The 22,828-nt window shown below is 41.3% G+C and overlaps 1 protein-coding gene across 1 annotated transcript in view; it reads left to right on the plus strand.

Annotated features, from left to right (window-relative positions):
* Positions 1-814: 814 nt before the first annotated feature.
* The window catches only part of LOC143160090 (melanopsin-like), a 39,134-nt gene continuing 17,120 nt past the window's right edge, over positions 815-22,828 (plus strand). Inside the window, exons 1-5 of the mRNA XM_076337640.1 lie at positions 815-907; positions 16,873-17,015; positions 19,327-19,460; positions 20,962-21,165; positions 21,566-21,737. Coding sequence (XP_076193755.1) covers positions 815-907; positions 16,873-17,015; positions 19,327-19,460; positions 20,962-21,165; positions 21,566-21,737 — 746 coding nt within the window. The remainder of the gene's footprint in view (positions 908-16,872; positions 17,016-19,326; positions 19,461-20,961; positions 21,166-21,565; positions 21,738-22,828) is intronic.

Genomic DNA, 22,828 nt, shown 5'->3' on the forward strand with positions numbered 1-22,828 from the left:
ACTGTAAGAGACAGCAGCTAATACTGATCTTTTGTTTTACTGGGCATCTTCAGTGGAGGGAAGTAGAACCTGTCAAGTCAAATAATTGAATGGAAATAAGATGGTTCAATAAGGAATGAAAACCAAGGATGAAGTAATAATGATCAACATCCAATACCAGTGTCTAAATATTTATATATGACAATTATACCATAATTTTGGCTTTTATAATACAATACAGCATATTGTGTTTTCACTGAAGCACTTTTTTTTTTTTTTTCCCCTGTTCTGGTACATTATTCATTTTATTGTAACGTATCCATCGTGTCTTTGGGATATTAAATGCCAAAGCAAACTTTGTTTTGAAATCTAGGCCTCCAATTAAGGAAGTTCTGCTGTATTCTCTAGCATTTACAGATTATCTATACGGTACATGTTCACCATACTTGTAAGTTTTATGACTGTAGTTGAATTTCTATCATCTTTAAAATTATCAGTTAAAAGAGCTAATCTGTGGGCAAAACAGTTTTAAGATTCTCCTGCAAAGCTGTGACTGCTATCATGCCCCAGATGGAGAGGGCATGTGAGTGCCTTAAATAACATGTTCAAATTGCTGTTTCTGCTCCTCTCTCTACTACTTTGAGCCTTTTTTTCTTCAGACAAAGCTCAGTCTCACAAATCCTCTCCATTCATGTCTTTTAGAAGGGGAACACTGAAACCAATTATGTGGAAAATATTGTCAATGCATTGAAGAAAAAAATATAGGGATAGAAATGCAGCTATTTTTGTGATGTCTTTCTGGCCAGAGTGCAAGAGAAAGAGGCTCTCAAAGAGCATGCCTGCCATCAGATCCCTGCTCTTTTCATCATGTTTCAGCACCTCTGAAGAGCTCAGCTTTACAAACGTGACACCAACAAGGCTCTGTGAGGTTAGAAATTCCTGTGCCCCATTCGATGCCATTCACTCTATTTTCTGCAGTTATTCAAGCAACCCCGGGACAGGCGATGCTTGAATGTTGAGACATATGCTGCAGATGAAATCTCGGTAACTCCAGGATGAGTTGCTGGGAAGTGGCTACGTTTTATACCCAATGCCTGTTCCCTGACAGCCCTGCAAGAAACCCAGCTGTGGGTTTAGCCGTGTGGCTGCTCGTATGTGCAGCAGGGCAGAGCCGCCCTAACCTAGCTGTGGGGGTTTGTGGGCCGTGGGGATGGAGCACAGGGCACACAAGGAGAAAGCCAGAGCCCAGTTTGACGGCCTGGAGAGGCGGGGAGGTGGCGGGCGGGGGGGCCCAGCTGCTGTTTTCAGCCACCTAAGGGGGGTTATAGGGAAGGGAATGCCAGACTCCTCACAGAGAAAGAATAAGAGGCCACGGGCATGAGTCGCTGCTAGGGAAATCCCAGACGCCGCCCTCCGTCCCTGGCTGCCCACACTGCCTGGCCGGGACCACAGGGAGCAGGTACGGCGCAGGCAGGACCCTGGGGAACCAATCGCCCGAGGATGCGCAGCCTCGGGGTGGTACCCTCAGGGGCTCGGGATGCTCCCGGGCTGGGCTGGACAGAGGTGGCCGGCTGGGATGCCCTGGAAATGAGCTCCGCCTCGTATCCATCCTTTTAAAAAAAAAAAAAAGAAAGAAAAAAAAAATTTAAATTGTGGGGTATTTGTTTTTGGGTTTTTTAAAGTCATCTTTTTGCGCTTGAAACAGTCATGGTGGGGCCAGTCAGGCTGAATAACAGGAGCGGTGGTTTGCTGGGGGCTAGCGCTGCGGTTTGATATGCTCCTGGAGCTGTCAGGCTGGGAGCGGAGGAGGGCTTGCTTGTGAGTGGCTTTTTAAACCCTGGGATTTCAAATGCTCCTCGGGATGAGTCGCAGCTCGGCAGTCCTGCACAGAGCGGATGTGTGGAGGGAAGGGAGATGCTTTCAGCTGAACCCAAAAAGTACGTGCCTAGAGGAAGGCTTTGGAAAGTGGGAGCTGGGCAGGGAGAAGGGAAGGGACCGTTTCTCTTTTGCTTTGTTTTCTAAGGAATGGTTTAAATGAATTGCTTCTCCTTTAACAGGAAAAAAAAATCTCACTGAAGTTGTTGATGTAATGAATTTTGATTTATTTTTTTGTGCAGTTGACCCAGCTCTCCCCAAAGGGAAATGTATTTTCTTTGTGCTGTTTTGTTTAGATTTTTAGGATGGATTTGGAGTTTTGGCTGATGGGAAAACCCTGGCTATGCAGGAGAGGATGTAGCAGGTGATTGCTTATGATGGTACTTGTTGCGTCATTAAGATCTAGTTGATTAAACCTTACTGTGATCTAGTCATTAACAGCAGGAAAATTTCAATGAAAAAGGAAATATAAATGAAGTCCTAAAGCAGATTTCAGAGTTGTTATCCTTTTGTGGAGCCGATTAATGTAATGTAAACTGACCTAAATGAAGTGCTGTAGGAAGGTTTGTCAATTGTTTGTATGTTTAGCTAGGATTATTTGAAAACATTCATAAAAAAAAAAGATTATTTTCTTGTGCATTGCAAGTTAGTTATGATGATTTGGGGCAGAAAACTGAGATAGGTCAGCAAACTAAATATGAAGAATTTGTGTACCCCTGTCCTCATGCCCCCCCATCCCTGTATACCCCTGACCTTATACTATTACCATACTTTGTATAGATTTTAGTATAGAAGATTGCCTACTAAATCGTTCATAATTTGCCTGTACTTAATTTCATTAGCCAGCCCAGCCCTGACATTCAAAGAAGTTTACCAAGAATATTTGCTTCTTTTTCTAATTTTAAGAGTGGAAGAGAAAGGGTTGTGGGAGTGGTATTGGGAGAAACTCCAGCTTGGGAGGGAAGCTGTGGATGTCATCTCATCACAACAGGTCCCTGTCCTGGAATAAATCAGAAAGAAAAAAGTTGGGCAAGCTTTTCATAGAGTCCTCTTAAGTTAAGTAATAACTAAGTGGCAAGTGAACAGGAGTTTGAGAATGTAACTCGTAACTCCAAATCATTTAAATGCACTGAGTGCATTCTGGCACTGCTGAAGGTCTTCACTTCTAATTGATTTTGTCTTTTTAATGACATTTTTATCATGGTGGCTGTGTGTGTTATTTTTACTGTTAAACTTTCTCTAAAGTTTCCTAGGGAGTCCAAGTTTTGTTCCCTGCTATGTATTCACCAAATTTGAATTAGTTCACGTTCTGTATTGCTTTCTCTTGCCATAAACTAGGCTGTAGAAAAACATGCGTATGTGCAAATATACCTCAGTAAGTTGATCAAGGATTTTAGAGTTGAAATTTTTTTACATTGTTTGACTGCCTTCAGAGGTTGCAAATTATCACCCCCAGGATGTCCCCTACTTCCAATGTGCTGGGGTGCCAGCCTGCAGAGAGAGTGTGATTCCTGAAGATGGTCTGCTTAATCCAGCAGTCCTTGGGCAAGCAGTTTCAAGCGGAATTCACTGCACACACCAGATTGGGCCCAGAGTAGAAATGTGTGTCTGCATGTCGTTGCAGGTGATTAAATGAGGCTGATAACATTCTTGAACCACCAGAACATGGCAAAGCAATGTTACTAGATGAGATGATTCAGCTTTTGGTATCAATGTACCCAAGAGTTTCTCAAGGTTATGCAAACTTAACAAGAAAACATGGAGTTGCAAGACATTGCAGCTGAATACAAGCCGAGGTCTCTGAGCCCTGAAAAGTAGGAAATCTTAGTATACTGGTGCAAGTGAATTGAAGGAGGTACTCATAATGCAGCTGAGAGGCAACCGTCAGGCTGCCTTGCACAAAATGATTGTACTCTACCAAAGCACTCAAAAATATGGCCGCTAGACACCTTCTATAAATTCTTTGATGAGGACAGTCACCCTGGGAAACATCAAAATAAAAAGATGTTGTTCAAACTTAACGTGCAGCTTTGGTAGATACTGGAACTCGAGAGCATGTTTAGCAATGCTGGTTAGATAACTAACCAGTCAGAAATGCCTGATACCGGATGGTAGTCAGTGGTTCAACATGCAATGAGATGCATGCAGAATGTATGACATGGGTGAAGTGTGACTTGACTATGACAAGTAAGACTTGGGCTGCTATGCAGATGGATCACTATGTATGCCTCTGGGGCAGCCCGTTGCAGTGAGATCCGAGCCTGGAGTCACCAGCTCTCCTGCTGAGAGCAGACCCAGGGAATGGTATCAGCTGCTTTGTTTGACAGCATTTGCAAAGTTGAAAAATACCCTAGTAGAAAGCCCAATAAATAGGCAGATGGACTTTTCTGATGTTTGCCGTGCAAACGGACAGAGCACTGCGAGAGGCTGCTGAGTTTAATGGAGGATGCAGACCAGAAGACTTGAATGCCACATGGTGATATGTGCCTGATGCCCACGGAAATTTACTGACTGCCATCAGCACAGCTGTGCTGCCAACGAAATGACTGGCTAGATGAAGCCAAGTCCACACTGATTGGATGATGATGCAAACAACTTAAACAGCTACAGCTAGTCTAGAGTTAACAGAGCAGCGGGAAGGAGCATGCTTTCTTTGTGCCCTGTTAAGTTAGCAATGCCTGAAAAAGGACTTGATCTCAGGTGAGAAGGAAATGTATTTGTTTTTTTAATTATAAAAAAGACAAAGTACTTCCATTGAACTTTCTGCAAAAAATAACCCGTGATCAGCAAATTACTTGCCCTTTTTTTAGAAAGAAAAGCATGCATACTTTCATATATACCTGATATATTTTGCTACGATTTCTATACTGAAACTTGTGCTAGTATTCAAATAACGTAGCTGACTAAACCTTCACCATGGTAGAGAAAGAGTGAACACGGCTTAGAAACATGCAGTCTTGGCCTCACCATGCCCTCACTGACATAAAAGGCCCCTCCCTCCACAACACTGGAGTAGACTATTGCACAGAAGATGAGCATTAGCAAACGGTTAGCGGTGACAGCAAGAGCACCAGGGAGCCCCTGGATTAATGCTGGTGCTTTGGAAAACTCTCGTGGTGCTGCTGCAGGTAAATGCCAGTCAGTTACTCCTAAAGCAGCTGACGAGGGAGGCAGGTTGTCTCAAGTGCCAGAGGGCTGCAAGACCTGCAGTATTTGCAGTCCCTCCTCAACATGCATGAGGTAGCAGTCTGATGGTGTCCTGGGTAATGCTTCAAGTCCCTTAGGTAATCCATTTGCAACAGAATTATTTTGTATTCAGCCATTATGACTGTACAAGTGCTGTGAAATTGCTTTTCAACTCTGTTATTAGCTCAGTGTTTACCGGTTGATCACGACAAAACTAACAGCAATAAACTACTGTTAAAGTTCAATACAGGTTTGCAATTTGTTTTCAATGGGCTCTTTACTTGTGGAGAAATTTTAAATTAGTATCTCTCTTACCCCCCCAGCTGTTGTGAGCCAATTGTCCCTTCACCCATTTTTTCAGGGAGAGATGCTCTTTAGTGCAATGTTTTTCTGGAGTCGGGTGGGCTGAGAATGGCCCAGTGTGGGCTTAAATCTAGTATGAACAGGACTTGAGACACACACAATGCTTTGTTAGACTTACTTTTGTTTATTTTGTGAGAGTCTCCAGTGCATGTTATTTTGCTGGCTTGCTTATACGCTTTTTAAAAATAAAGGTTCAGAAGGAGCTAGTTTTTGTCTGAGATGAGAGGTAGGGCTCTGCAGAAAAAACTTTTGGGGCCTCCCTGAGGTTTTCTGACTTGGCACAGTAAAAACAGGTTTGAACCTAACCTAACTGGCTTGTGGCCTTCTCTTTTTGTAAAATGGCACTTTCCTCTTAAATCAGGAAAGGAAGCTGCCTTGTGCTGAGATTTTCTTTTCTGGTAGTTCATCATGGTTCCAAGCTGATGTTGCAAAGGCAATGTAGGAGTTGCTTCAAATGCACCCCGTATCTGGAGATTATTGTGAGGGTGAGACAAGATGATATTTCCTATATAGATGGGCTAAAACTTTTGTTACCTTTCATAGAGTCTTGAAAAGTGGTCTGTGGAAGTTATTCAGAGTTAAAGAAAATTCTCTATGTAATTAAAATGAGACCACATTAAAACAACTACATTGTCCCTATTTTCAGTGTGCTACACACGGCGGTGGAGAGGGAAAGGATGAAGATCCTTCACTGCTATATCAAAGTTTTCTTGATGCTTCTCCAGACCAAAGTAAAGGCACTTGCTTTCATGTGAGATATTGCCTTTCTCCAAGATGAGCACTGCCATGAGATAATTAAGTTTTCTGAGAGATACAGAAATTACTTTTAATATACGCACCTATTCCCACCAAATGTGTCAAAACATGCTCCATTATTTTAGTGTTTTATAAATCTGGGAGTCTTTTGATTGCTGTAATTGCTTTCTAATTATGCCCATACTGCAGTTCCTTATCAGTTTGACAGTGCTGCTTCAATCTTCCTCTGAAATAAGTCTTCACTACTGCAGTAGTTTGCTAATCGTAAATAGAGTTGCCAGTTTCACTAGTTCATTGGACGTTAGTCTGTTACTTTAGCACTGCTAAATCCGTAAGGAATTCATAAGTGCTTCACCCTCCAAGCGACTAGAAAAGCAATGATCTTCCTGTACGAGGGTTTGTTTTACTCTTGTTTTGGAGAGTAAAGGGAGGTTGTGCTACTGCCAAATGTTTTCATTTGGCAATAAAGATTTGCCTTTCACTGCAGAGGTGGGTCATCTTGACTATACCTGACCTGATCATTTCCTTCTCTTCCCAGTCATCTCCATTATCTCCAGTACCTGGAGGTAGGTAGGTAGTGGCTAGGTGCTTTATTCTAAACAGAGTGTTTAGAGTATCTACTGGGAATCTGTCAGACTAAAATGCATAGGCCATTGGACTAAACAGTGTATCAGTCAATGTATCAATGTATCAGTGATCCAGTAAAATTCTCTAAAATTAATCATAAATATTCCAAAGCCAGGCTTTCATGATACTTAGGCATTTAACAGTGCAGACGAACACGAAGGAGTATTTTCAACAACACAGAAGAAGAGCAGGTCTATTGCCACCAGTGCAATCAATAGGTGTGAAGTGCCTAAAATCCTCTGGAAATCTGTCTTTTCATGCAGACTTAAAGCCACGGTAGGAGAAACTGTTACAAATGAAGTGGAGCACTGACTGCAGCCTCCCTATCCAAGAAATATGGTCCCAGTACAGATTACATATCCACTAAAGCTAGGTGCAAAATGTGCATATAGGTTGATTTGGCTTTTGTTGTCTGTCCCAGTTCCTTGTGAAAGTAAAAGAAGGTAGGGTAGGAAGATTTTCAATTTACTGAGACAGCATACCTGTCCTCAAGTAACTGGCATAATATTTCATTTTACTTATGGCTTAAACCCATACTTTTTAACTGTCTGTTTTGGAGGGTTTTATTCCTGGCATCATGGACTATTTTAGGTTGGAAGGGTGGTTGTCAAGCCCCACCTCCTGCTCCAAGCCAGGCTAACTTCAACGTTTTGAAATTCTCTATGGATGAAGATTGTGCAGTCTCTCTGGGCCCCTGTTTCAGTGCTTCAGAAAACTCACTGAAGATTTTGCCTGCTGCAACTTGTGTCTGTTGCCTCTTGTCCATTCACTGTGCACCTCTGGGAAGAGTCTGGCTCTGCCTTCTGCATACCCCCCCTTCCAGGCATAGAGGAATATTAAACAGAAGCAAGCAGATATTACATGGGAATAATCCTCAGCTTAGAGTGATTAGACATTTCTTTGATCTAAACAGAAATTGAATGCTACAATGTTCATACTAATGTCACAAATGTGCTTGAAGTTAACAGATTGAGAACGTGCACTTGCTGTATTCTCCATGTTCTTCACCTAAAAGCACTTGTTGCCAGACACTGTCAGGTGTAAGATACAGGAGTTGGTGGGCCTCTGGCCTGACTCATTTTAGCAGTTTTCATGTACCTAAATGTATGTGATGGAATGATGCAAATGGCATCAGGAGGCTGGAGGTTGCTTTAAATTACCCTCCACCCTTATACCCACAAACAAAATTTCTTGTTGAAACATGGAAATCGCCCTAGTTGGTGAAGAATGTCTCTGGTTTCAGGCCTTCAATTAAGAATATTTCCTGCAGAAGAAAAATCGGGGGTTCTATAAATAGGGAAATGTAGAGAGCGAGGTGGATTCTCTGGTAAAACTGCAGTTCTTTACACTCAGCTAATAAAAATTGTAAATAAAAATTAACTGAAATGTAGTTAATAGAGGAAGTGTATTTCTACTATTATTATTGCACTTCCTTCATCATTCACCACAATTCATTGTAAGTTACAGAACAGAAAAAATATAGAGCAGAGAAACCAGCAGGAACCAAATGAACACACTGATGAAAAATATTAGCTATATGTATTTTTAAAAGTAGCATTAGAAAGGCTATATAGGATTAGTATAAGTTATTAACATCTTGCCTTAACTAGTTTATTAGGATGTGTTTTCATTTTGTAATCACCCTTTGAAAAGTTGATGTCAGTTCTTGATTTGTTTTCAGAATCCTTAAAAGCACATGTTTTCATGGGATCTATTTAAAATGCAGGGCCCACTTCTCAGAGTAGTTTTTGCACACGGATCTTCTGGCAGCAGCTGAGTGGGTCTGCCCGAGAAGCAGAGCAGTGCAATGGAAAGACTTCTAATGTCTAGACGAGATGCATGAAGCCAGAGGTGGCTGGTGAAGGATTCACTCTCAGTTATCAACAGTAAGGAAGAAAATATTCTTTTTTCTTTTTTTTAAATAAAGTATAAAAGTCTAGCTGTCCAGAAGCCAGAGTATATGTTGAAGCTCTTTGAAACCTGAGGGCAGGATGTTATATCCACTGGCAGAGATCAGAATTTCAAAATGTGGTGCCAACGTTTGTGGAAAGGCAAAGATATTTCTTTGTGTGCTCCTGTTAAAACCAGTAACGTGGCAGTTGCGCTTGCTGCTGCTCAGCCTGAAGCCTGGGGCTGTGGGAGCAGGAAAGGTCTCGGTCCGGGCAGGCAATGGGTGCTGCAGCACCGTGTTGCCATCAGCAAACAGTGGCATCCCATGAAATGTCTTTTGATGCGTGGCGGGCAGGCTGGAGCAGGAGCATCCCGGTTGGAGGCATCCATGGCTGGCGAAACAGGAGCAGCAGTCGTCTGGAAGCTTGGGATGAGTAAAATGGGCCAGGATGAGCTATAGGAGCTCAAGGGAGGCAGAGAGGGGAGCACATGTTATGCCAAAGTGTTACAGTGCCAGCGAGTTCAGAGCACTCTCGCCACTGAGTGGCAAAGGTAGAATAAGTAGGTAGGTGATCTTTGTGCAATTATTGAAGAGCTGCAGGTAGCAGTAAGATGTTCAGAGGTCTATGAAAGTATGATGCAGAATGCAGGAGAAGATAAAAACTTAAATATTTGCTGTAGCATATAAATGATTTCTCCCTGAAGACTGCAAAATTTCTTATATTGAAGGAAATAACTCCGATATATTTTGACTACACATGCTTTTCTTTAACATGCTCCAATGCTCTAAAAAGTATATTCTGAGATTTCTGCCTACTGCTTTGTTTCACCATGCTAACCGTTATCTGTTCCCTCATGGACAAACAAATATGCACTGAACTGTAATAGTCCAGCTAATTTTGATGCAGTGTTAGCATTGATTAGATTTGTTCAGCGTGCTGCTGCCTGCCTAGGCATGCATAGCTTGTGTTGTAATCTGAGGTGCATTTGGACATAGCATCAGATAATTTCAAAGGCATTTGTGGCCAAGGGGACAATATGGTGAGTGTCTCGGAGGTCATGTTAAGGAACTGGCTGTGCTGGCGTGCAAGCCTGTGAGAGATGAGAGGGGGAAGAGGGACTGAGCCCTCAACTCAATTGAGTATTAACAGCCTCTGGTAGTGGGCATTTATTTGCTTGTTTTTCGAAAACGCTTAAGTCATGGTTGAACTTGATTCTTCTAGGTTTTGCACTCTCGGGTTAGATTTGGATATGTTTAAATAGAACACAAAATTTCTGTAGAGGAAAATGTTGTGAAGACCTGGTTAATGCTACCTGTTTTGATTATAAAAGTACACCAGTACTGGAACAGAAATGCCCTCAGAGAACACGCCTTTGGTATCTTGCTTTAAAACTTTCAGGTCTCGGAATAAAACCCCGTTGCCTCAAGGTTTGATTATAGTAACTCAGATTAAGGCAGGGAAAAAAAAGTGCTAGTTACTTGCCAGTGCTTCCCCACAAAAACAAGGGAACAAGTAACGCAGCGCTCCTCCCAAGGCCAGGTTGCGCAGGCATGCTCAGTAGAATAACTTGTAAAACTTCCGAGTAAGCCGTCACGTTTGCTAACCCCTGCCCAAACAGTGCAGAGAGCTGGAACACAAGCTAGCTTGTTGGTTTTCAGCTGGGCTGATTTGTTGTTGTTGTTGTTTCCTATTTTTTTTTTTTTTTTTTTGTATTCAGAAAAGCAAATGTGTCTTTTATCACTGATTTCAGTGGTGTGGCTGGGGATGTACATGGAAAGCAATGTCCATGTGCTTTCCAGAACAGACTTTATATTTTAAGGTTCTTTTAGTCAGTCTCCAGAGAGATGAAAATATGCCCTTAGATACCTTTGTAGCAAGCAGACATTAAAACTTTACATATTTTCACTTTTATTGTTTACTTCTGATTGCTGTATTATTCTCATGTGAATAATTTTTATATCATGTCCTATTAATTATAAAACATATGAATTATTAACACCCCTAGCTTACATTGACTCATAACACTGGATATGTAGACACATGAGTTTGCCCACCTTGAGTATCTAACTGGTTTATTCTCATGATATTGAGAACTTGAACAGGTTTTGATGGTTTTCTCTTTGGGTTTTTTTGAGATTTTTCTACACACACACCCCCCACCCCCCCCAACCATGTGCCATTAGATTGTTTGCAACTATGAGAAGAAGTTTAAGCACAGGCACCAAGGACCTGTAAAAAAAGGATGCTGTCAAAGCAGGGGCTGTGCTAAATGTGAGATCTTAAGGATATATGCCCCAAATGAGTCTTGAAGTCAAATATTAAATGTTTCTTTTTCAACTGGCTGTCCAGTTCAGTAACAGCCCAGAAGCATTTGTGGGAATGGAGTTAATTAGGTGTATATTTTATTATAGAAAAAATTCTCAGGGTTTTTCTGCAAACATACAACCTTAGTCTGGATAAATACCCACCTAGGTCTGGAGCAGATGCCTGACTTTGGTACCCGACTGCCTTTGCTATTTGTTGTACGCAGCACTGGCAGTTCATGTTCTTGTCACTTTTGGATGAACTGCGTCAAATTCACAGTTCAGTTTGCTAAATCAATTGTCTTCTTGATTAAATGTGTTCTATAAATATGTGTTTGAGTGCTCCTGGCTTTGGCATGTGAACTGATTGGAACAAGCTGTGGAAGAAGAGTATTGCCCCAAGACTGATAAGAAAAGTAGCTTTTCCACATGTGGATGATCGCAGTTTGATTTGACTTTCTGAGGACCAAATTAATCTGTACTTACTGTGTAATGCAGTACAGTTGACCAGAGCTAGCAAAGTTGTTGTGTTGTTTTGTTTTTGTTTTTTAGTTGGTTTTTTTTTTTGGGGGGTTGTGTTTGCTTTTTTAATACCCAAAGTTATTAACAATATTTTTTGTAAGTATTCATTTTAAATACATCATATTTTGAAAAATATCTGACCGTCACTAGCTCTATCATAGTTGCCACATAGCAATGGTCTTCTGTTTGCTGATTCAAGAGTTCATATGTACAAGAGATTCATTAAGACCCCAATTTTGTCATCATTTCAAACCAACTGGTGCTTCACATTGAAATTACCTCTTACATTGACCGTCAGTGAAATTACAAGGAACTTGGCAAGTACTACCTGGTAACTGCTTCAGTTCAATGAACTGCTTCAAAAACATCTGCAGACTGGCACATGTGGACTGCTCCTATCTCACCATACCTAAATATTGTTTATTATTTTTCTTTAAAATTTCCAAGCGTGACTGCATAGTCTTAAGTTTTTTGTACACTAAAATCAAACTTCTACTTTGTGAATCCGCGTAGCAGGTCAGCACGGGGAGGCTGCTATGCTGTTAATTCACTCCCTTGTTAGTGCACATTAATCCCCCATATAAGCAAGCCCTTACTTAAGCTCATTTCAATGTAAATCATTTCCACAAGACGAGCTTGCATCCATGACCAAAATCAGAGCATAAATAAGGCTTTAGATACTCTTATATCCACCTAATGCCAATCATACCACCATTTCTGAACTCAATCCATTATTTTCTACCACTACCCACTAAGCAGGATCTGCCCTTGCCCTCCTGTTTTTTAATCACAATTTTTTTGTCTTCTGCATTGCAATCTTCATTAATCTCACCAGTTGGAAAGCAGAAACAGATGGCCCTAATCATTTGGACATCTTTTTATCACTAAAAATCAAATTACAAAAGCTTTCATAGAATAACTTTCCTTCTCTGTTAAGTTTTCCATCTTTATTTGGGGAGAAATAGACCAAGTTTATTTTTATATCTGGTGCCTGCTTCCTTTGCCAGCTAGTTGAGGGACAGCTGTTAATTTTTTATCCTCCATTTGCCTGCAGATCTGTTAGTTACCCTGCAAGGAAAGCCCTCCAAGCGGCCACGTAGGTGACAGCATTTTGATGTTGTAGTCACATCGCATATAAGGGTAAGGCCACATCGTGTTTTATGTGAGTTGTCAGGTCCAACATCTCATAGAGTCAAAATGCAAGTGATTGTAGCATTAATTTAGAAGCAGCCAAACAAAGTGAGTACAGGATAGGCAAGTATGCCGGAAGCTGGCCCCGCTGCAGTTACTGGCATCTTCATGGGCTGCTTGTTTATACTTGTATTTTTGAATGAAAAAATCAGGTAATTCTGGATGGTGTCTTTAAAATCTTCACTTAGGAAACGGATGTGTCTGCAGCAGAGTGCTTGGGGTTCTGTCCCAGGACTACAAACAGCGAGAGGCAAAACCAACCTGGTGGAAAAATGGACAGGTGAACACATCTCGCATCAGCCCTCGAAAACTCACTTCACTCATTACAGATTCAATATATCAGTTGAATAAAATGTAATGCCTTCCTTTATTATCTCTATCTTAAATCGCATCATTAAAGAGAAGGAGCCAGGCTGTGGCTTATACAGAACAAGCTTTTCATTCTACATTACGCGGCTGCAATGATACTGAGCACCCATAAATAGAATTTATCGAGATAGATGTGCTGAATCCAGAGCAGCTGTGCGTCACCATGGCAGTGTGAAACAGCTGGAGCTGGGGGAGCATCTCACAGCACGGCTTTTAACTTTGTAAGTTTTCCCATTGCGTTCTCAGGGAGTCTAATTTCATTGTTAATTAAATGAAAATGAATAGTCTGAAGTATAAATGCACAGTGTATTCTAGCAGTTAGAGAGCGGTGGCATGAGATGGATACAAAATCCATGCTTTGCTGAGCCTAAAAGGCAGGGCCCTTCCACTAGTATAAACTGATTTTTTGCTGATTCATACCAGCTGTCATTGACCATACATCATTTTGGTGCTAAAAGAGGCTAATATAGATGTAACCCGGTAAGACACAACAGTGACTATACCTGATGAAACCTGCTTTACTCAGCTGCTGTCCTGGTTACAGAGTCATCGGTAGAGATTTGTAATAGTTATATGGGTTTTCTTGGGTCAGAAAGAGTCACAGCAACTTGGAATATTCTCCTATAGTTTAATTTTATTCTTATTACTTGGGAAAACTAAAAGTACCAAAAAATGCATGGAGTGGTAACAGCTTTTGAGAATATCAGCAAAAAACAGCTTCTCGTTAGAGCTTGTCACCAAGCTTAGAATTTTCTTTCATATTCCTAGTCCTCATACAGTGAAATATTTACATTATCAAGTATGTAGCTTGCTAATCAAAATTACCAAAAAGGCCAGCTTCGCAGAGGTGGTATTGTAGGAAAAGAGAAAAAGCTTAAATTCTGTGAATATCTTAAAACCTTGATGAAATTAATTGTTTGTCTCCAGTTGAGTGTTATTCTGTTCTGAGAAAAAAGGGTCTGTATTAGAAAAGCAGTAGTTGCTCAACAGAGTAGATCTTAAATTCTCAATCTTAAGAGTATTTATATCTTCCTTCTTTAAGTTTTCTATTGTGAAATTATGCCAAATTAGTGAAATTAATTATGCAACTAAAATGAGGAATAAATTCTCTTTGATTAGCTTGCAGCTGTTTACTGGTTTAGCCTGTTTTATTTAGAAAATTCCCACTAGTTTAATGAAATAACTTTTATAAAAATTGAGGTTTTCTGTTGAAATATATACACATGTAGATATGCACATTTATCTTCTTAGATCCATATTACAGTGTTATAAATGGTTTTCTGTCTTTATCAGCTTGCCACACTTCATACAGCTGGATGCCTGCCACATCCTGCTGTCTCAGGGTAACACTGACAGAGTGAATACGTAGCCGTCTTTTCATTCAGATCTTAAAGTTGTTCTTACTGCTATTAACATCGCAGCAAAAGCGGCTGTGGTATTTTATGGACTCCTCTGAAGGCAAGATCCCTTCTCAAAGCCTGTGTAATCTAAACATCCCTCACTTTAGCTTCTCGCTGAGATTGCAGGCTCTGTGTAATCCCTGGTATTTACTGCCTTCCAAATCCCGCTCTGTAAGTGTCAATAGTTTATATTTCATCCAGTATTGCCAGCAAACTGTAATCTGAGTTTACAAATGTGTCGCAGGAGACATTTTTCAGCTTTTGACACAGCTCGCCGCCCGTAACTGAATAAATGAGGCCAAAACATCCAAGTCAGCTTCTCTTCAGCAGAGAGTTAAAGCAAGACACCTCTGGGTGTGAAATTCATAGTCCATTTCTCAAATGAGTTTCTGCAACAGTGAGTTCCCATATGATGAAGTAGAGCATAATGCATATGACAGGCAAGTACTACTTGCCCTGAATTACATCATCTATGTAATATCCCTCCATATAATAACCCTCCATATAGCGGTAAATCCTGAGCATGCCTAACAGATAAGCTGGAAAGGAAGAAAAAAAAGGATCCTTTTCCTTTCTCCCCAGTTTAGCCTCTTTGGTATGCATTGCCAGAAATGAGGCAGGGTTCCGATTTAGCGCACACACTCTGCTAAGAAGATTAGGTTTGAGGGAAGAGGAGAGGAGTTTATCATGGTTAATTTGCATGCCCAGGCAGCCCCGCTTTGAAAGCACGTCACTGTCTGTGCCTGGTGCCACCAAATGGCCACAACTGCGTTTCCTCGCGGGGCCACCTCCCCATGCGCTGCCTGCTCTTACACTACCTCTTGCAGCTTCTTCAAGGGTAAATGCTTCACAGGGTGACATTTTTACTTGCTGCTTAACTGCTGGGAATGGCAGTGACAGCCCCCTGGTGCAGCCAGCACCAGCAGATGCTCCCTTTCGTTTCTTTCTACTCTTACGGCGACGTTATCTTTGAAGCATCACATTGGCAGTAGCCATCCTATTATGGGTAGAGTCTATCAAACCACTGGGACAGCTTGGAAGCAGCTTTCTGCTTTGAAGTAATAGCTTTTGTACCATTTACAACATTACTTCAGCCCCAGGAGCTTTGCTGTCACTGTTTCTGTTCCAGACCTGCTGTTTTGCGGATGCTCAGGGCGTGCTATGCATCTCGTGGGCTGCTCCCTATTGCCAAATGCAACCCACCCCAGGGAGTACCCCAGTGGGATCGTGCAGTTAAGGAGGTAATGCCCACAGCTAGAACTGTTGTACAAGGAAGGAGCTGTAGTGCGTGCACTTATAGATGAGTGAGGAATAATAGAAGGCAGAAAGGAGAAGAGCAGAATGGGAGATTAGGAGCTAGCAACAGGGGGGAAAAACGGCTGTTCTCACCATTTTCAAATGGCCCCTTAAATACTACCAGTGGGGTGATAGTTATCATCTTGAACCAGCTCCTCTCCCGCAGGCCAAAATCAGCCTTGTCCCACACCCTGCACATCACTGAGCTGCACAGCGGCGAAGCGTGGCGATGTGGAGCAGGTCCTCAGCTGAGATGAGGTGCCATACCTTTGACAAAGCTGTCTAGATCTGACCGCATGGGTGAGCGCTCTGCGTGGCTTAGCTGCTTTTGACTTGGTAAATAAGAATCTCCATCAGGCAATTCAGACTCTTCTCATCGATAACACTAATGAGAGCTGAGTGGATCAGCTGTAGGCTGCCCTGCTGCTGAATTTAGCTGGTGATAAATATGAATTTGTTTAAAAAAAAAAAAATACGTAGAGAGTTGGTGGGGTTTTATTCATGTGCTGGAGATAAAGAGCAGTGAAAGAGGTGTCAAGAATATTTAATGTATTTGTGCTTACCCAGGCAATGCTACTGATGCTGTTTTACTTCTGGTTTCCTACCTTTTCCACGGGGAATTCCCAGGTTCTGCAGCACTAAGTTAGGGGATAGGGAGCTTGGGGAGACCCTGGGGATTTAATGTTTATGTGTGGGATGTGGTATCAGTGCTCCTAATAAAACCAAAGTATGACAGGCTATTCCTTGTTGAACTAAAGGTTGTGTTGTCAGCTAGCTCTGCGCCCTAAAGTGCGGCAGTTACCCAAAGCGAGTTTTATGCTGGCACGTCTTTGCCTTTTTCACATCATCATTGCAACTTCCTTAATATTTTTTTTCCAGTCTATTTTCCCTGTTGTTGTTTTTTTACTATAAATATGTACTGTTAAAGTAATGAAGGCTACCTGAGGGAAACTGGATTACAGGGGATGTGAAAAGAGTCACAGAGGTTTCTATTTGATTTGCACAAACTGTGGAAGCGAGTGGTCTGCCGTCCTTCAACAGGCTGAGCACGTGTCCCCTGTGATAAGCGTCCCGAATGTGCTAAGCTCTCCTTTTCCTCTGTTTTCTATTCAGGGTTTGAACATGGGCACCCAGCCACACACTGTGACCAAGGCAGAGATCCCTGACCATGTTCTTTACATTGTAGGAACATGTGTGCTCATTATTGGCTCCATTGGCATCATCGGAAACCTCCTAGTGCTCTACGCGTTTTACAGGTACGAAAATTCCTTTTACAGTTAATCTGACTGGCCTTGAGGTTCACATGTGCCTGTGTGCAGATGTTCTGCATTGGTTTCCGCTTGGATTAAATCTCCAAGCAAAGGCTTGTGGCATCGAATGGGGGGAAGGCAACACACTCCCACCCCTCCACACCACTGATAACCTCAGTGTAAATTCTTCATGTTTTAAGGAACCAAAGAAAATGAGAAAGCAAATACCGTGTTCTATTAACAATTCTACTGAAGTTTAAAGAAGAGTTTAATACTTTTAATGATAGAAACAGCAGACTTCTTCACTCACTCAGTAGAATTTGCAGAGATACTTGACAAAAACTGACAATCTTCCCAGCAGCCCAGATGTTCTGGTAGGACCAAGAAAGCAATGTGCTACATGAAATGAGCTCGTGCCATCAGTGTATTCCCTGCTTCAGGCAGATCATAGGATTTCTGTCAGTTTGTGTGCTGTCTTGGCTTCTGACAGTGTAATAGACAGCCAAAGCTACTGCAGCCAGAGTATGCAAAAATCTCATGGAAGAAATAAATAGCTGCCTTCTGTGCCACACTGTGATACTGGATTTCAAAATCCTCCTCACTCGCTGCTTGCTGTCATGCATGTTGATGCAGAGGGGGCTTACAATGCCAGAAACACCAGTGGGGTTATGAACCAAGCGTTAGTTTCCTATTCTTAAATGTTTAAGACAAATAAATTAGTTTTGTTATTTTGAATAACTGGCTTTTAATATGAGATAGAGGAGAAATTGAATTCCCTGCAATTGTAGATAACTTCATGATTTTTGAAATGCAGCACAAGTTCACCATTTTTCTTGAAACTTGTTTGTTTTAGCTGGTGTAATAAGAGCATTAAATTGTCAAAGTAGGAAAATCTCCACAGGCAGACAAGCACCTGTGAAGGTATGAACTCTGCACCCTCTCTCACTCGGTTGTTGCAGGCAGTTATGAGACCCAAGATTTTGTTAGAATTGCAGAAGCATTGAGATGGCTTTCTCAATTTCCTTTTCGGTATTTCTTTATCAGCATGAGGAAAGAAATTCATGTTAGCTGCGAGTACTGGTATTTTAAAGCACATCAGAGAGGCCTCAGTTGTTCAACTTTCTACACTGAAGGAGGCATTTGGGGTGGAAAGAAACATTTATTTCAAACCATTTGGAATTACTGCATGCAGGTTCCAAGAACAAAGCTATTTATAAAATCCCCCTTCCTCCCTATGTCTCACACAGTGTGACAAGTCACTTCTTTTTGTATTATATGTACCTGACACTGTAAAATGTCCTGAGTTCAAACTCTAGGTATCAAAGCTCTTTACTTCGCCATGCAACCAATACAGTGGTTTGCACTGAGGGACTACTAGTTGAGCATTACACCTTCTCAGTAGATCCCTCGAGAGTGCCAGTTTTAAGGCAGATTTGGGTGAGCTGAACTCACAAATTAATTTAACTTTCGTAGTGGGACATAATATTTGATCAGAGCAACAAGGGCATATTCAACCAAATAACCCCAAGTAAAAGTGAGAGGTTCTTTATCACATTACCAGTATCTCTAGTCCTCTTAGCCAGAGCCAAGAGTAATCTTGAATACCAGCTGGAAGTTTCCTAGGAGGTTGTAACTCCAGATATCCCTAAGAAATGAGACTACGTGAGGTGATGAGATGTGGGGAAAAAAACTGGAAGTGATGTTTTGTTTTCTTTGGATAAACTTTGCTTGCAGACTGGCTGCTGCTTTCAAGCTCCTTGTTGCGGTGTTTAATGTTGCCTGTTCATCTGCAGCTGAGTGTTTTTGTTATCTCTTATGAGATGTGTATGAACAAAAGTTTTGTTGGTTTTTTTTTCCAAATCCCTGTGCATGCTCTGCTTGTGCTCTAGCACTTTGCAAAGGGTCATTGAGTTAGTGGTAATGTGGCGACTTTTCAGGTCAGCAGCTTTTAAAAATTCACCAAAAGAGGGTCCTTTGGCTCTGTAACCTGGTCTTGTGTAGTGCAGGACATGCTCAGTGTTGCTGCTCTTATAGGGAACTGCTCTTCTCCTGAATAAATCCGTATTTTTCAAGACAGCTGGAATTTTCCTCAGTTTGAATAGGAAACAATCCATTTTATCTCCCCTGCTATTGTCGGTCATCATTTTGAAATGACTGTATCTGTAGCTGCAGTAATTGACTGATGACTAGCAATTGATTGACTGTAAATAACCACCGATTCCAACCTGGATTGTATTTGTTTATGCTAGTAAGCAAAGTTATAAAGTTAACTGTTCACTTTGCCTATTTAAAATTGCATATTTCTCATGTTTTTAAGCAACAAGAAGCTGAGGACGCCCCAAAACTACTTTATAATTAATTTGGCTGTGAGCGACTTTCTGATGTCGGCTTCTCAGGCACCCGTGTGCTTTGTCAACAGCTTGCACAGAGAGTGGATACTTGGAGATATAGGTACTTTTCAATGCTAATTCATACCTCACTAGCTCTACACTGTCCGCAGCCTATTTTAGCCATAACAATCTTGGCTTGTGCTGTGGAGACAGCAGCACAAAACGTTTGAGTGACAACCCAGGTTCTTGACATCATCAGTTAGCATGATGGCACATGTTTTGTGTTATAGGTTTGATTCTTTCATCTTACTTATTTTGGAAAGAAAGGAGTCAACATCAGCATGTAATCAGGTTACCCTTTAGCTTGTAAGGGCAGATGCTATGGCTGAAGATGGGTAGAAAAGTTTTATTAAGTCGTAATTAGTATTAGTTTAAGAGGGAGTTAATATTCTTACTTAGAAATGTATGTTGATATCCATTAGCATACTTCTAGGAATCTCACATTTAATTAGGAGATTTAAATAATGATAGTCAGTTGAGAACTCTCTGCAAATTTAAGCTCCTTTCTTTCCAACTGCAAGAAAGAAAAGGTGATGCATGCTCAAATTATAGCTGAAATGTGAGTATAGCAAGTTCTTCAGAAGGCTTGATGCTCTGCTTGGTACTGCTCATCACATCATTGGGTGAAAATTTGCACCAAGTAGTGGTCGTGTATTGGTGGAGCAAGCCCAGAGACCATGTAATATTTAGCAGCACAGAAGGGGCTCTTCTTCAGTTTGAGGATGTTCTTATTCTTGCTCATCCCCTTAGATAAAATCAGTGTAAATTATCATGCTGCCACAAATGAAGCAATTGATTTGGGTTGAATGGGATTTGGTCCTTAATTGCAGGTTACTTATAAAGAAGTAGTCTGCTTTAAGGTTGAAACTGGTATTTCGACTGCCTCCCATTCCGGTGGGCTGACCACACAGGGTGATGCAAGATCTCAAAAAAATGAACGATCATTCAACACAGGTTTCTGAATCAAATTAGGGACAGTGTAACTCTACAAGTTTTCATCTGCTAGCACAATGCCTGAATGCAAAGAGGGGGAAAAAATCTGTTTCATGTAAAAACTCTCAGGTTTTTTAAAAAGTGCTGCTATTAAATATAAAAGCTGGAGCTATGTTTTACAGCTGGTCTTTTAGCCATCAAATTTAAACCACATCTACATTTTTAAGCTACATAAACCAAAGTCATTTTTTGAAACATCCATCTGTCATTAGCAGACAGACATCTGCTGCAGCCTGTTAAGATCAATATATTGGGCAACAGTCCAGGAAAATGTAATTTTAATTAGATTGGATTTTCTTTGAGGCAGTTTTCCATTGACAAAAGGTTCCCAGTTGCAGCCCACAGTGGAGAGTAGGACTGTTAAATACATACATTTGTATTTTATTAATATTGGTGGTTTTTCTAATAAACACTTAATAATTATGAAATTGTGAGGCTAAGAAAATTCTTCTAATGCGAGAGAAGTCCTGAGCCAGGAAAAAATGGGAGGTTTATCATGTCAGGCTCTGAGAGAAAACATGCGTCTGCTTTAAGAAAATCCCTGACATCATTGCCATTTTCTGCTTCAGGCTGTGACTTGTACGCTTTCTGTGGGGCAGTCTTTGGAATAACCTCAATGATGACTTTATTAGCTATTTCTGTTGACCGCTACCTAGTGATCACTAAGCCCCTGCGATCCATACAGTGGACTTCAAAGAAACGCACCATGCAGATCATCGCTGTCGTGTGGCTGTACTCGCTGGGATGGAGCGTGGCTCCGCTCCTCGGGTGGAGTATGTTGTCTGCTCTCTATCTCTTCTAGTGTTCCCTACGAGGTCTGTTTTAGCCTTGGTCGGGGTATGAAAAAATTAGACTTTTGATAAGTTCTCTGGTGGATGCCTAGCCACCACCTGATGGTTTGCTGTCACACTGTGTATCTGCACCTATTGCAGTGCAGATACCCTCCTCCCCCCTACCCCCAGGTCATATTCAAGCAGAACAAATTGCAGATGGAGTATTAGGCGTATCTCGGAGTCTGGCAGTCAGGACCTCCTCTCCACGTATAATATGGCATGCATAGCTCTTGAAGACTATGTATACAGTATGGGGTTTTTTTAACTGCTCGGTTGTTGGATCAGCAACTGCGCAAGCTTTGGGTGTATGTGTAAATAATGTATTCCATGTATTTCATAGGTTCCTATGTGCCTGAGGGCTTGATGATATCCTGTACATGGGACTATGTAACCTACTCTCCTGCAAACAGAAGTTACACCATGATTTTATGTTGCTGCGTGTTTTTTATTCCCCTGATAATAATATTCCATTGCTATTTATTTATGTTCCTGGCCATAAGACGTACTGGCAGGTAAGCAACATAGCTGAAATAAGTAAATCTCCCTTTTCTTGTATTAGATTTTCTCAATTTCTTTAGCTGCAGAAAAATCTGAATCAAAAATTCACCTGAACTGAAATTGGAAATAAAGTGGCAGATCATTAACAGCTGTAACTGGAGAAATATTTTTGCCAGTGCAAAAACTGGAATTGGATGTATGTATTTTGGAGTAGGGAAAGAAGTCTCTGGTGGTTCTAATCTTAGCCCAGAGTGTGGTAATTAATAGTATATTGGATAACTTGAGAGTTTGGATTATTTGTATTTCAGATTTGCAATACAAGGAACACCGTCCCTGTGCATTTCAGCACGGTTTTCAGCCCCAAGGATTGATAAATAGCATGTAGCAATGGGGGCATCATCTGCCTTTGAGCTGCTCTGTAAACATAACGATCCTCATATTTTTTGACAGTTTTATTTAAGGCAGGCATCCCAGAAAACCCTGTGGTTCACTCAAGCATCACAACTGCACACACATAATCTGGCTACGCTTGTTAGGACACTTTTTTTTTTCCCAAATTCTTGGTCTATATTTGAAATAAAAAATCAGCAGGGTGTTAGATCTGTAAAGTAACTTCATTCTGTCAGCTATTTTTCTCCTAACGAGAACATGACTTATCTTTGGTCTGATCCAACACCAGCTGAAGTTTTAAGTCCTTCCTGCTGCTCGCAGTGTCATCAGCTCCGATGGCTTTTCTCTGCACCTATCTGCAGGCACTTGTTGAAGTCATTTGGCTTCACAAGGCTAAATTCCATTCTTACAAGCATGTTTAGCTGTATGCCTAAATTGAAGTTCTTACTGAGCTCTACTTTTGGCCTCTGTCTTGTTTTTTACTATGCTTTGTGCATGCATATTTGATACCAAGCAAAGGAGCAAAGAATGCATCCTTAAAACAATGGTGCCCTGTACACCCGTGAAGCACAGTGGCAACAAGATTTTTCTGTGCCTTTTGCTCACTAATACAGTAAACTCGCTTTATGGGTATGTTCACAGTGCACCAGGAAACAGCTTGTTGCCCTGCTGGCTGGTAATTACTGCCTTCAGCCTGAAATATATCTTCATTTAA

Source organism: Aptenodytes patagonicus, chromosome 4 (assembly GCF_965638725.1).
Source record: "Aptenodytes patagonicus chromosome 4, bAptPat1.pri.cur, whole genome shotgun sequence".
Classification (NCBI taxonomy): Eukaryota; Metazoa; Chordata; class Aves; order Sphenisciformes; family Spheniscidae; genus Aptenodytes; species Aptenodytes patagonicus.